Genomic DNA, 14,953 nt, shown 5'->3' on the forward strand with positions numbered 1-14,953 from the left:
TGTTTTGTACATATTTTAAATTCTTCGATAATTTTCAGTTTATCTTCGAATGGTCAGTTTTTTGAGAAAAAGCTCAATCGACTAAAATATTTGAAATTGCTATTAATTTTCTTTGCGCATATGGTTTTATTAATCGAATAATATTGTGGATTTTTTTTTCCATAATGAAACTTAAAACTAAATCGGCCTTCCCTCAATATTTTGGAAAATATTTCAGCCAACTTAACTACTCATAAACCCATCACTGCCCCATGTGAATAAAAGATCCAACAAATATGGGACTGACATGCATTAAACATTTTAAAAGACCAAGTGTAAATAGTGGGCCGGTCTCAGCGAGAATTACTCTATATTTTTTATTGAATTTATATACGTTAAACGTCAAAATTCAACTATAATTTAGTTGACTCAAAGAAAATTTAATTGAGTTTATAATATTTTGCAATGTTTTCCTTCTTCTGTCGGGTGTGAAATCACTGCGTCCATTGTTGAGAACTATTGTGATATACTCTTTTGCTTTTACAAAGACCCTCAGTGGCGAGAACGTCACCGGAGTACTTAGCGCGGTGACTGAACTTTTAGCCATCTGCCATTGATGGGCAGAAGTCCCAAGTTGCAGCATTGTGAATCCCCCAATCTGGTACGATCAGCCTGATAAAGCCAACCACTTTCCTGGGGGATGCGTTCCAAATATCGGCCGACTCCAAAAAAGGCTTGCCAAATATATTGGTCCTTCGTTGTATATGTGCACTGCAGGAGCAGAGAAGGTATGGAGAGGTTTCGCACGTTTCACTACAGAAACGGCAATTTGGGTTCTGGATGGCTCCGATCTTTTGTAAATGGTATCTGCTGGGGCAGTGTCCAGTTATTAGACCGGTGTAGGTGCTGAGGTCCCTTTTGTTGAAACCAATGAGTTTTTGTGTTTGTTTCGAATTAATTGTGACGAATCTTTTGGACTGATTCGCATTGGAAACTGTTTTCCAATTAGATACAATTTGACTGGACAACCAGCTGTTCAGTTCAACATTTAGTGAGCAGTTTGATATGCCAAAGAATGGCTCAGGACCAATGAATGTTTTGGCCGATCCATTCCTGGCTAGCTCATCGGCAATTTCATTACCCTCTAGACCCGTCCCAACTAACAGTTCAGAGCCACAAACAAGCATGCACGTTTAATTATTGTTCAATAATGGTGATGACAGCTGAATAAAAAATTTGCTCTATAAAGAGCAGAGAAGGTGCTTTTTTAACACAAACTTAGGTCAATGTTCAACGTTATGCATTAGAATGAACAAAAGTTGAATCACAACTTATTAAACGTTTCCAAAGATTCTCATTAGACTAGTCAAGATTGTTTTACTAATGATCTGAACAAGACATGTTTCCCCCAATTAAAAAGCCAATATACCACTAAACAAATGTATATGTATAAAAGGATATTCAGAAGACGTACTAACGTTTTATTTGCGTCGCACTTCAGCTATTTTCACATGTTAAACATAAATATGAATAAGAGCTGGATAAGTATCTTATAAAATCCTAGTTCAGCTTCAGTATATTATAAGAACAGTTGATCCAATAGAGACCAAAATGACGAAAAACAAACACATTGTTCAGCAATAAATAAACCTTGTAAAAGCGATCACACTATAGCTAAATTTCATCAAGTGAACAAAATATCCGACAGTGCGCATCGTACCTTCGTGCTGTGCGTACACGAATTCTCTCTGCTCTTGGAAGTTTTCTTAAAAACTACCTAAAGCAATAAAACAGTACTTTTCAGTGCTACACAAACAGTACTTTTCAGTGCTAAAATTAAAAACGGTACTTTTCAGTGCTACTTAAACAGTACATTTCAGTACTATTTTTTCTACTATTGATCCCTTTACGATCCTTGTTTGGACCCGTGCCTTCGATTTTTCGTTGGACCCGTTGGCGAAAGCTAGCGGTGGTAATCCTTCTTGGACACCGTCTAGGGAAAAAACCTCTCGAAGGTCACGTCTTTCTCGTTTATTAACTAAACATGGTATCAACAACTAACAAAAGGAAGGGTGAATCTCTGAATTCACTACTTCCTTCCAAAAAAGTGGGTTTTAAAACTGTCACTACACGTGGCAAGAATGGAAGAAAGGACGCTTCCCCGGAATGCGAAGTTTCTTCCAAGGATGAAATGAATAATTGTATTGAAATGAGCAATCAGTTCGATGCTCTAGACAAATTTTCCGAACACCAAATCGAAGCAGCCTCTAGCCCAGGCTCTTTGATTCAAGTGAGGAAGCAAAGAGTGCCGCCTATCGTGGTCAGCTGTTCCGAATTTGGGGGATTTAGGCAGGAGATCTTGAACTCCATTAGGGGAATCAAGGTTTCCTTCCAAATCGCAAAGAAAGGAGACTGTCGCGTTTTGCCGGAAACTCTTAAAGATCGCGAACTTCTTCTCAGATATCTTGAAGAGAAGAAGCACAAATTTTTTACTTATGACGACAAAACTGAACGTTTGTTCAAAGTCGTCTTGAAAGGTCTCTCAAGTGACTATAAGTCACCTGAAGAGATCAAAAATGGAATAAATGATTTACTTGGATTTTCCCCAGTCCAAGTAATCATTATGAAAAAGAGAACCCAATCTGGCATTGTTCGGAAAGGGCTTTCTCAAGAATATTATTTAGTTCACTTTAACAAAAAAGAACTAAATAATATTAAAGCTTTAGAAAAAGCTAAACTTATGTTCGATGTCCGTGTGACGTGGGAACATTTCCAGAAACCTGGAGGAAATTACCAGAACCCCACTCAGTGCCGTCGGTGCCAAAAGTGGGGTCATGGTACAAAAAATTGTCGCATGGATGCTAAATGCATGATTTGCGGAGGTTCTTCTCACGCTAAAGACGACTGTCCTGTGAAAGAAGATACCAGAAAATTTCAATGCGCCAATTGCAAGGGCCCTCACAAAGCTAACTTTTGGGAATGCATTTCACGCAAAAGAGTCGTTGAGGCTCGTGCCAAGCAGATGAAGGATAATATCCGTTACGATAACGGTCGTTTCCGGAATTTGCCTGGTAGAGTATCGAACAATGCTCATTTTTCAGTTAACGATCGCTTGATTAGGAATCATACCCACCAGGAAGATCATAATCATGCTCATTCACAAACAAATTTTAATCCGTCGGGTAGCCGTTCGAATCTTTCAATTTCGAATGTATCTACCCACGGTAAATCCTTTGCCGATATCGTAGCAGGTAATTTGAACTCTTCCCCTGTTCGTTCCATGAGTACCCATTCTACTTGTTTCAAATCAAATGGAAAAAACCCTACCGCCACAGGTAACTCCTACCCCGCTTCTTCGTCTACCGAAAATTCCAATGGGAAATCATCAGATGATATGTCTGCCTCTGATTTTAATTTTCTAACTGAACAATTGAATCTAATGATTGATGCAATGTTCAAAGCCACCACTATGACTGAAGCAGTCCAAGTAGGTGTAAAATTTACAAATAAAATTGTTATTGGATTACGTTTTTCTAATGGATCCAAATAATAATTTAAATATTTTAAATTGGAATGCTCGTTCTCTGAATGGTAAAGAGGACGAGCTGTTTAATTTTCTTACAGCTAATAACGTGCATATAGCAGTTATTACCGAAACTTATTTAAAACCTGGATCCAAATTTAAAAAAGATCCTAACTTTTTTGTTTATCGTAATGATCGACTTGATGGGGCATGTGGGGGAGTTGCAATCATCATTCATAGGCGTATAAAACATCAACTGTTTTCGTCATTTGAAACTAAAGTTTTTGAAACTTTAGGTGTTTCTGTTGAAACACAGTTTGGTAAATATACTTTCATAGCTGCCTATTTGCCTTTTCAATGCTCTGGACAGCAAGTTAATTGGCTTCAAACTGACTTGCGAAAATTAACTCGCAATAAGTCAAAATTTTTTGTCATTGGTGACTTTAATGCCAAACATCGGTCATGGAATAATTCTCAAAGTAATTCCAACGGCAGAATTTTATTTGATGAGTGCTCTTCAGGATATTTCTCAATTCAATACCCTGATAGCCCTACATGTTTTTCCTCTTCTAGAAATCCATCTACGATTGACTTGGTCTTAACCGACTCTAGTCATCTTTGTAGCCAATTAGTTACTCATGCTGATTTTGATTCTGATCATGTCCCTGTTACATTTCAAATATCGCATGAAGCGATTCTCAATCCTATCAGCTCCACTTTCAATTATTTACGAGCCGACTGGAATATATATGAAACGTATGTTGACTCTTATCTTGATGTTAACATTTCTTTAGAAACTAAAATTGATATTGACAATGCTCTTGAAACTTTAACAAATTCCATTGTTGAAGCCAGAAACATTGCAATTCCAAAATGTGAAGTAAAATTTGAATCCGTGATTATAGACGATGATCTTAAACTCTTGATCCGTCTTAAAACGTGAGGAGAAGGCAATTTCAACGCACTCGTGATCCTGCTATGAAAATTATATGGCAGGATTTGCAGAAAGAAATCAAGAAACGTTTTGCAGATTTAAGAAACAAAAATTTTGAAAATAAAATTTCTCAATTGGACCCCGGCTCTAAGCCCTTTTGGAAATTATCTAAAATCTTGAAAAAACCTCAGAAGCCTATACCGGCATTGAAAGAGGAAAACAAATTATTACTAACTAATTGCGAAAAAGCTCAAAAACTTGCTATGCAGTTTGAAAGTGCGCACAATTTTAATTTAGGACTTACTAGTCCAATTGAAAATGAAGTTACTCAGGAGTTCGAAAATATTCTCAATCAAGATAACGTTTTCAAAAATGCCTGGGAGACTGATTTGGAAGAAGTGAGAACTATTATTAAAAAATTCAAAAATATGAAAGCTCCTGGCGATGATGGAATTTTCTACATCCTCATCAAGAAACTTCCAGAAAGTAGCTTATCATTTTTAGTTGATATATTTAACAAATGTTTTCAATTAACATATTTTCCTGACAAATGGAAAAATGCTAAGGTTGTTCCAATTTTAAAACCAGACAAAAATCCTGCAGAAGCTTCTAGCTATCGTCCAATCAGTTTGCTTTCCTCCATCAGTAAACTTTTTGAAAAGGTTATTTTGAACAGAATGATGGCCCACATCAACGAGAATTCAATTTTTGCCAATGGACAGTTCGGATTCCGCCATGGACATTCGACCACTCATCAACTTTTACGTGTAACAAATTTGATCCGTTCCAACAAATCTGAAGGCTACTCTACTGGTCTTGCTCTTCTAGACATAGAAAAAGCATTCGACAGTGTTTGGCATGAAGGTTTGATTGTAAAATTGAAAAATTTTAATTTTCCAACATACATTGTTAGAATAATTCAAAGTTATCTGTCAAATCGTACACTTCAGGTTAATTATCAGAACTCCAGATCTGAAAGACTTCCTGTAAGAGCTGGTGTTCCCCAAGGCAGCATTTTGGGACCAATATTATACAATATTTTCACATCTGACTTACCTGAGTTACCTCAGGGATGTCAAAAATCTTTGTTTGCGGATGACACAGGCCTCTCCGCCAAAGGACGAAGCCTGCGTGTCATCTGTACTTTCAAAAATCACATTGAGGGCATTCAAGCCAAATGTAACAAATATGTAAAATGTCTCTATCCCCTTATTAATAGAAAATCAAAACTTTGTCTTAAGAACAAGCTTTTGATATTCAAACAAATTTTCAGGCCAGCCATGTTGTATGCTGTACCAATATGGACTAGCTGTTGTAATACCAGGAAGAAAACTCTGCAGAGAATTCAAAATAAAATTTTGAAAATGATTTCGAGGCTTCCTCCCTGGTATAGTACCAATGAGTTACATAGGATATCCAATGTTGAAACATTGGAACAAATGTCAAATAAAATAATCAATAATTTCAGGCAAAAATCGTTACAATCTTCTATTGCCACGATTAATGCGTTATATGTTTAGGTTAAGTTAGGTTAAGTATATTAAAAAAATTTTTTTTTTCTCTTATAAGCAGGTGAAATCAACTCACCTGTAAAAAATCTGATCTGCTACGGCAAATGAAATGTAATATGTTGTTAACAAAATGTTAATAAAATCTTAGATTTGTTTTACCAAATTAGGATGATAGTGTTGTCTAATAACACAGAACACCTAGATATAAGAAATAATGAATGTAATGTTTGGAATGATACTAATAAAAAAAAAAAAAAAAAAAAAAAAACAAAATATCCGAAATTTGTGTTGAGTTCCGAACGTATTTCAAAGCTTATAACTTATGCTTTCTCAAAACTTTTTAAAAAGCTGTTCAGAAAATAAACATTGTCAGCCTCCAGAAATGTAGGATTATTTTGAAAAACAAAAACAAACATTTGAACTAAGTATTCATAGTATTCGAAGTACTGACAAACAAAGCGTGATATAGACTTGATTGACATAAAAGATCTGAAGACAACATAAAAATTTCGTTTGTTCTCTGTATGTAGTTAATTTTAGATATCATTTTCAGAACTTATTTACATTATATCTATTAAGTTAATATCACTTTTAGCTATCCATATTATAATTTGCTATTGCTAAGCTTTATTCGGCTGCTCGAGATGTTGTTCCGTACAAAAAATATGGAAATGTTTTGACAGAATAGATTTAATAAATTTCTATAGCTACATTTGAAATGGCATTTTTTTCACAACTGAATAGTACGATCTTAGAAAAAAATATTTGTCTGGCCATTTCTGAAAAAAAAAATCCCACGCGTCTATATATTGGAACATTTTTCTATTCAGGCGCATAGTGCTCAGAACACTTCCAATTATTTAAATATATTCATACAGACGACTATTTCTTTAATGCATAATAGGTTTATGAAAAATACAAATCAATAATATAATTAATTAATACAAATATAATTTAAAAAATAAATGAATTTCATATAATTTAAAAAATAAATGAATCATTCAAATTGAAGTTTTGAACAAACCAAAACTTATTATGAAGTTAGCTTAAGGTGAAGATGCATCGAAGCCAAACTTCAAATTTTAAAGAACACAAATCTAGAGAACTAAATATCCGTTCAAGCTGAAAACTTAATCGATTGGTCACCACCAGCGTGTGACAAATCGCTTAGATTTTCAGCTCGAACCACTGCCAGGTTCTCTAGATTTGTGATCTTGAAAATTTGAAGTTTGACTTCGATGCATATTCACCTTAATCATTTCAGACTGATTTCACTTTGTGTAAATAAACATTATTTTTGACCATCATTGACATAAATTTTCTCACTGTGCGCTAAAAATAGCCGACTGAACTCAGCTTGGATCAGCACTAAACAGCAGCTGAATAGTATGCTTATTCAGTTGTTGATTAGCGTCCATGTATTGATTAGACGTTGTCGAATAGAAGCTCTAACATGATCAATATTCAGCAATGAGAGGTTTATATTTTGCACTGGACGATTTATTCATCAATTCTAGGATAATGCAGATGGCAAGGCATACCGCTGACGATTGGATGGCCTCGAGTTTGAATCGAGTATCCAAGCAATTTTTAAATATAGTTGTTATATCATGATAATTGTGTACACTACATTTGAAGCGCCTAGAAATTGAAATTTTTGTTTTGTTTTCTATTTGTTTTTAATTATTTTTGGACCAGTCGTATAAAAGCTGAGCTAAATGCTTGTAAAACGTTTTAAAAGCTGAAAAATAAAGTTGGAATTCAACGACATGCTTTAAAGTTTCTCCAAATTTGTGTGAACAACGCCTGAACAAAGGTTGGCCAAAAAATTATTAAAATGTTATTAAACTTGATGCTGAATAAAACTGCTATAATGGTGTTTGTTAAATGAGGGAATGTTAGTTGGGATAGTTTCCTTCGTCTTCAACCACACCGAACAGACTACGCACGAAACGAGCCATTTAACTCCATGTGTGTGTTGTTTAATTTGTACCATCAAATGTTCGACTTTAATGTTAGTTCTAGAGTATTTCAAAATCGAGTGACAATTTTTTATGAATAGGTTAAAGTGTTCATGTAGACTAATGTGTCAGATGAATGTAACTCTAATAATAATAATAATAATAATAATAATAATAATAATAATAATAATAATAAGGACCAAGACTGACTTGGAGGCGATAGAACGAGCAGTACGAGTGGCGTTCACCAAGCACCGAATGCGCCACCCAAAATCGTCCATTGAGAGAGTCACCCTGCCACGTGCAGCAGGAGGAAGAAGCGTCACCGATATCCAGGCACTATGTGTCTCCCAGATCCAGCAGCTGCGGGCATATTTCGTAGAAAGCCAGAACCGCCACGAAATTTACCGCACTGTATGCGAAGCTGACCACGGCTTCAGCGCCCTGCATCTGGCGCAGGAGGATTACCAGCTGAACTGCGACATCCAAACCGTCGATGAGATGATCGCAATGTGGAAGCAGAAGGAGTTGCATGGAACGCACCCCCATCAACTGGAGCTCGAGCACATCGATAAGGTGGCGTCAAACACGTGGCTGGTGCGGGGTGACCTCTTCTCAGAAGCAGAAGGTTTCATGGTAGCCATCCAGGACCGGGTAATTGCGACGAAGAACTATCGGCACTACATATTGCACGAAGACGTGGAGGACCGCTGTAGGAAGTGCAATTCAGTAGGGGAGACTATCGAGCATGTCGTTGCCGGCTGTTCAGTACTAGCTGGATCAGCCTACCTCGATCGTCACAACGAAGTTGCCAAGATTGTGCATCAACAGCTTGCCCTTAAGCACAACTTGGTGGATCGATTTGTGCCCTACTACAAGTACCTGCCTGACCCGGTTCTGGAAAATAGTTGCATAAAGCTGTACTGGGATCGCGAGATCATAACGGACGTCCTCATCCGTGCCAACCGCCCCGACATTGTAGTCTACGACAAAAGGATGAAACAAGTTACACTCATCGACATCGCTGTACCGCTGGACCACAATGTCCAATCAACGTTCTCTAACAAGATAGCGAAGTACCACGACTTGGCGGAGGAGTTGAAGCAGATGTGGCACCTAGAGGACGTCCGTATAGTTCCGGTAGTCCTCTCAGCGACCGGAATTGTCCCGAAATCTCTCCTAAGGTCCCTAGACGAGCTGGAATTGAAGAAGGACCTACACAGCATCCAAAAAGCGGTGATTCTTGGAACCTGCAGCATAGTTAGACGGTTCCTGAACCACCACAACTGAGAAGCTCATCCAGCAGACTCATTAGGATAAGTAAAACCGACCAATGAGATCCACAGAGCCTAATCCCCTTTGGCATACAGATTGCTCGGGGTAGGTGAAAGTTTCCAGCATTTTTTTGCTGAGAAGTGCCAAAACTCTATAATAATAATAATACTCCGAAGCTATGCTTTCCCATCACTCATGCACGGATAACAATCTGATCCCCAAATCATGATTTACAAATCATGAAATTCATAAATTGGTTAGGTCATAATATCAGGATCACAAACCATGGTTCCTGGAGTCATAATCATGATTCTTCATAAGCGTAACATCCAGGGTGAAAACACTAAGCGGTGCACTTTGCTTCAACTCATTCGTATCGATCACCCGTCATTCAAGGTGCGAAAGTGGTTCAGTGATAGAGAACGTGTCTTTCAATCGGAAGGTTCTTGGCTCGAATCTCAGTGTATTGTTTTTTTTTTATTTTGTCGATCATAAAAGGATGCGCGACTCCGCATTTTTGGCATTTAAATCATGATTCCGAGCAATCAGCAACAAAATTTAACGCGTGTATTGCGTTACGGCAATCTGACTCATGATTTCATGAGTCCAAATCATGGTGTATTTTCATAAGATAAAAACATGCTGGAATCATGATATCATTAGTCATAATCTTGTTTTTGGATTCTGATTTCTACCCGTGTGGAACCACAATTAATAGTGAAGCAATCCTCAAAATTAAATTGAAAAATATAGAGTTATGTTCAAATACGAGCAATTTAAATTATTGTTAGCCCCGTAGCCTATAGGTTAACCGACCCCAAATATCCTAAACTCATAGTCTATTGAAACCGTCGTATTTTGTAATACATATATCAAAATATTTTCGTGTCTGTAATACATATATCAAAATTTCTTCGTTTCGTAATATAAGATAGAATTTTGAAGATAGAAAAAAGCTGTGATTCAAAAAGCATAGAACCATAGAACCAGCAAGAACCAAAGCAAGAATACTCCATTATCGGCAATATTACGAACGAATAATTATTACGTACTGTTGTTATTCTTATCAATGCACTTCTCATACTAGTCGAATTCAATGAAATGTTGCGATATTAGTTTTTCCTCTATGTATTAGCCATGGCACTCTTCTATCAGCAAGATTCAAGTGTTTGGTTATACTCAAAGCTCTGTTTGCGGAAAAAGAATATCATTTCTCTGCCGTTTGAACTAACGACTAGAGCTGCTGTTTATAAAGCGCTCCGTCGAAAAAAGAAATGTCCAGATTCTACAAATATTTTGACGTGATCTGTTCTCACATAGTCGTTTTAGGGACCACTCCGATAGGCAACGTGGTAAAATAGCAATAAAATGGAAGAAAAACTGTGTTTTGTGCTGCTAGCTTGCGCAGCATTTGGAATTTACGGCGGTGAGATTATCTATTTCAACGGATGGATAGCGAAAAGTGAATGATGTTTGGTTGGGTTATTTGTATTTTTAGTGGATAGCATCGTGGGAGGTCACAGATCTGTTTCTAATGCGGCGCCGTTTATGGTTTCCGTGCAGAACCCAACGCACATCTGTGGCGGAGTCTTGGTCGGCGAGAATTGGGTTCTAACGACGGCGTCTTGTGTTCAAGGAAAAACCATTCTCAAGGTCCTCGTCGGCTCAGATCGGTTACTGACCAACATGCAACGTGTCGATGTATCTAGCATGGTTATTCACACACAGTATAATCAAACTTCTGGAGCCAATAATATTGCGTTACTCAAATTGGCAAAATCAGTGACTTCAGCTCGCGTTAAAACTATTGCATTGAACGACATCGCCGTAACAAGCGGGCTTACGACTGAGTTCTATGGATGGGGCTCACTAGTTTATGGTTCATCTGCAAGATCCAATGAGCTGCAAACACTCTATCAGAAGACATTGAGTACAGTTGATTGCAAGGCAAAGTATCAAAACGTGTTGGGATTACAAAATAATCAGATTTGTGCGCATATCCAGATGGGTCAAACTGCATGTTCGGTGCGTTATTGGGTTAATTTTACAAAATTCAAGCATAAACTCATGTGAATAATAACAATTTCCAGAAGGATCAAGGTGGACCGCTAGTGAGGTACAGCAACAAAAAGCTCCTAGGAATCTATGCTCATGGCGTACAATGTAGTGGAATGTATCCAGATGCGTTCGTGAGCGTTTTTCCATACAAATCGTGGATTGAAACAACAATGGCATCAAGATAATCTTAACATGTTAAAAATTGGAAAGAGGCAGGATTGGATTTTGGAAAAGTGCTTTAATTTTTCAACTCATCATTTATTATTTTATAAATTCTTAGCGATTCGAAAAATAAAAATCTTTTTTTAGGTAACACTTTTTTTGAACATCGTCTTTTTCTCAGAGTAGCAAAATAAAATCGTCTCTAGTGACAAACAATACAATATTTGAACGGTTTAAGAGGGTTGTCACTCTTGCAGCAGTATGATTTAATCACCACCTCACTTCTTGTGTTTCATTTAGATTTACGGACATGGGCGTAGCCTATACGTTTTCATCAGAAGGGAGTAATATTAAGTATAAAAAATTAGTATACCTACACAACTTCTGCATCCTTTTTGCATGAAACGTTAAAACATTAAAATGTGCATAACTTTTTTGTTTCTCGATGGATTTTGTTGACATTTTCAGAACATCTCGAAAAACTCTTCTAGTTCATGGCCCGGAAAAATAAGGAATTTGATCCAAGTGGTTCCGGAGCTAATCCGGATTGTCTTGGGGTACCTAAATCATCCATTCAACGGATATGTCAACACTCTGATGAGCTATCTTGCTATCTGGCTGGATCAAAACTAATAAGGAATCTGTCCGCTAGTTGGCGCTAGTAACAAATTTTCTTCAATATTCTATAATTCAAGATCTTGATGAGCTAGAAGGTTGGTGTCTTCGACAAATTTGTTAAGCAGATCAAGGGCTATCTAGCAATAACAAAGCTAACTGGGAACAAATTTCCTTCAATCTTTTATATTTAACGATCCTTGTCCTTCGGTTATTTGTTCAACAGATAAAGGGCAATCCGGCAGTGCATTATCCCGTTAACCTTCCTTAGTCCCTAACAAGATGTTACAAATTGTGACTTAGGGTCGTTTTCGACCTGGAAATTTAAACAGCTCGCAAAAATCAGTGTGATCACCGAATTTTGTTCTATTGGGCTTAAATGATAAGCACACATGTCTAGTTTAAGAAACCCTCCCAGAGATCCGGATTTGGTCACTATGGCTACCGGAAATCTGCTACATCTGTCCCTTTAGAGACTCTTATCTTTACAAACTGTAGTTTCGTAAATAAACAAGTAATCTGAACCGTCCTCATATTGTTGAATAGGTATTCACGTGGATTGTGAATAGAGATTCTCAAATCCCATAGTTATTCATTACTGGTTTCGGAAACTCGGAACATCCGAAAAGTAACATTCCATCACAATTTTGTATATGTAATTCACATCGTTACTATTCGTTTGATGGATTTTTTGGCATAAAATTTCTCTGTAACAAGGAACCAATTACGGCGCACATCCCCTGGAAAATTCAGTCCAGTATGGTCCATGCGGAACCGGTTCCTGGAGTCCCGGAAGGTGGCCTATCTGTCCAATTCGATGAAATTACTAGGATTTATGCCCCAAACCAAATGAATTGTGTCCAGTTTCTTACGATTTTTTTTATGTTTGGATGTATTTTGCCGAAAGGATGAATGGAAGGTTATTCTGGTCCTTTTGGAGGCCCAGAATGGCCACCGGAAAACTAGTAATATGTACCCAGCAAACAAGAAGTGTGCACGGTTGTAATCTCTTCGTTTTCCGTAGTGAATTCGTGAAAAGTGTGCGTAGTGACGGGCAATACAGGGAAACTGATCAAAACTAGGGACTACGGTTAGCGGAATTTGGGGCAAGTGTGCCACCTTAAGCAAATTGTTCTCTAACTTTGCCTAAAGCATATAAAATCCACCATTTTAGCCTCATGAGGTTAGTTTTACATCTTCTTTCTGTGCTATTTAAAAGGAATATAATTTCAAAAAGCATTTGTTTTGAAGCTTCTCAAATATCATCCAAAATAACCTATTTTTCGACTGTATGGGGCAAGTGTGCCACCCATATGGGGCAAGACGGCCACCGAATGAACATTGCATGTAATTCTACTTGTAATGAAATTTTCTTTATTTCTCATTAATATTACTTACAAAGCAGACGCTAATCGATAATTTAAAAAAATAATTCTAAGTTTACCGTAATAAGGGGATGCTTTATAACAAGGTTCAAAACATGCGTAACTCCCTATTACTAAATTCGAATAACTGAAATGGTTATTTTTGTCTCCATTCAATACAATATTTGTATTACCCTTCTATTACGGCGAATATGTATAATATCAAACTAGGTCAGCACTAAATAACGGTAAAATATTGATGTAGATATGTAAAACGATACTTAATAAGCCGAAAAACAAGTAATTATTGAATATTTTGAGAAAAAATCACTTTGGGGGCAAAAATGTCAGTTATTCCCCTACTATACTTCAGAAACTACTACTGGTGCCTCATTTTGGATTATTATTATGATTTTGTTGATGATGTTTACATTTGTATAAATTTTACTCCAACAATTTTTGTTTACTAAATAGGTGGCACACTTGCCCCAATAAGTATACATTTCAAACAAACTGGATTTCGTATGTAAAACTAAATACTTTTTTCGTTCAAATGCCACAATAACTTACACATTTGAATAGTTTCGCAATGTACAGTACGTTAGAAAAATCAGTTAATAATTTACCTTTCACCATGCTATTTATAAACAACGAAATCTTATAAAAATCCACTCAAATTTGGTTGTCTTTGTACAAGTCGATGTAAATACGTGAAAAATAGAGCAATTTTCATCAAATTTTGATCATTGTATTGTGAACTATAAGGAATAATATAGTTAAGCTCAAAGAGAAATTATATATTGTAGTTTTTATAAGAAACAGGGGTGGCACACTTGCCCCAAAGTCCGCTACACAACATCTAACGGTTTATTGATTTTTCAGACCTTATGAATGACGGAGAATTTATCAACAATACACTATTTCATGATTTCCTGAATGCTACAATTTTATTCTAACGTTTGTGTGTGTTCGTTCTCTCTATCTCCCTATCATGTGTGCGATTTCTCTCCCTATCTATACTTCTGTGCTCATATGCTCATATGTTCTACGTCACCGTCGACGGCAGTGCATCTGCGGGCTAGTCTGCACTCCTGGTGACAATCGGATCTGGCGGGGGCAATCTGTCATCCTCACTTCTTCCACTAGTAAGGCTTTAGTAGTGCATACTCTTCAGTCTAAGACTGGACAAAAAACACTCCGAGGCGCGGGGACGGGTGGATTGCCCGACCTGCGAATTCCTGGAGGTCCCCTGACCTCCTTTGGTCGATTTGTTGACGGATCGGCCGACTTCCAGCTGGTTGGCGGCTGCTGGGCAAAGATTTCGTCCGTTGGGGAAAAGTCCATGTGCTTTTCACAAATTTACTACGGAAAAAGAAGAGATTACAAACGCGCACACTTCTTGTTTGCTGGGTAGTCACGAACGAAATGAACGAATCTGTGACTCCTCAGATTAAGGAAAGTGAATCTCTAACAAACCGGAATTTCGTCATTTCCAGAAAACTTCCTCGTACACATTCGTGACCATACAGTCACGAACGATAACTCGGCACGATGGTTATGCAGCTGTCCCT

The 14,953-nt window shown here is 37.3% G+C and overlaps 1 protein-coding gene across 1 annotated transcript; it reads left to right on the forward strand.

Annotated features, from left to right (window-relative positions):
* The first annotated feature begins 10,398 nt into the window (after positions 1–10,398).
* On the forward strand, positions 10,399–11,640 carry LOC5572257 (chymotrypsin-2). The gene is made up of 3 exons (XM_001653895.2): positions 10,399–10,609; positions 10,682–11,208; positions 11,274–11,640. Exons 1-3 carry the CDS (start codon positions 10,552–10,554, stop codon positions 11,424–11,426), a joined length of 738 nt encoding a protein of 245 aa, XP_001653945.2. The 5' UTR covers positions 10,399–10,551; the 3' UTR covers positions 11,427–11,640.
* The last annotated feature ends 3,313 nt before the right edge of the window (positions 11,641–14,953 follow it).

Source organism: Aedes aegypti, chromosome 3 (genome assembly GCF_002204515.2).
Source record: "Aedes aegypti strain LVP_AGWG chromosome 3, AaegL5.0 Primary Assembly, whole genome shotgun sequence".
Taxonomy (NCBI): Eukaryota; Metazoa; Arthropoda; class Insecta; order Diptera; family Culicidae; genus Aedes; species Aedes aegypti.

What these genes read in the sequence shown, in the direction of transcription:
- LOC5572257 (XM_001653895.2), top strand. Translation starts at nt 10,552, where the DNA reads ATGGAAGAAAAACTGTGTTTTGTGCTGCTAGCTTGCGCAGCATTTGGA. An exon ending in AGCATTTGGAATTTACGGCG is followed by an intron (nt 10,610 to 10,681) that starts GTGAGATTATCT and finishes TTGTATTTTTAG; the next exon opens with TGGATAGCATCGTGGGAGGT. An exon ending in TGGGTCAAACTGCATGTTCG is followed by an intron (nt 11,209 to 11,273) that starts GTGCGTTATTGG and finishes AACAATTTCCAG; the next exon opens with AAGGATCAAGGTGGACCGCT.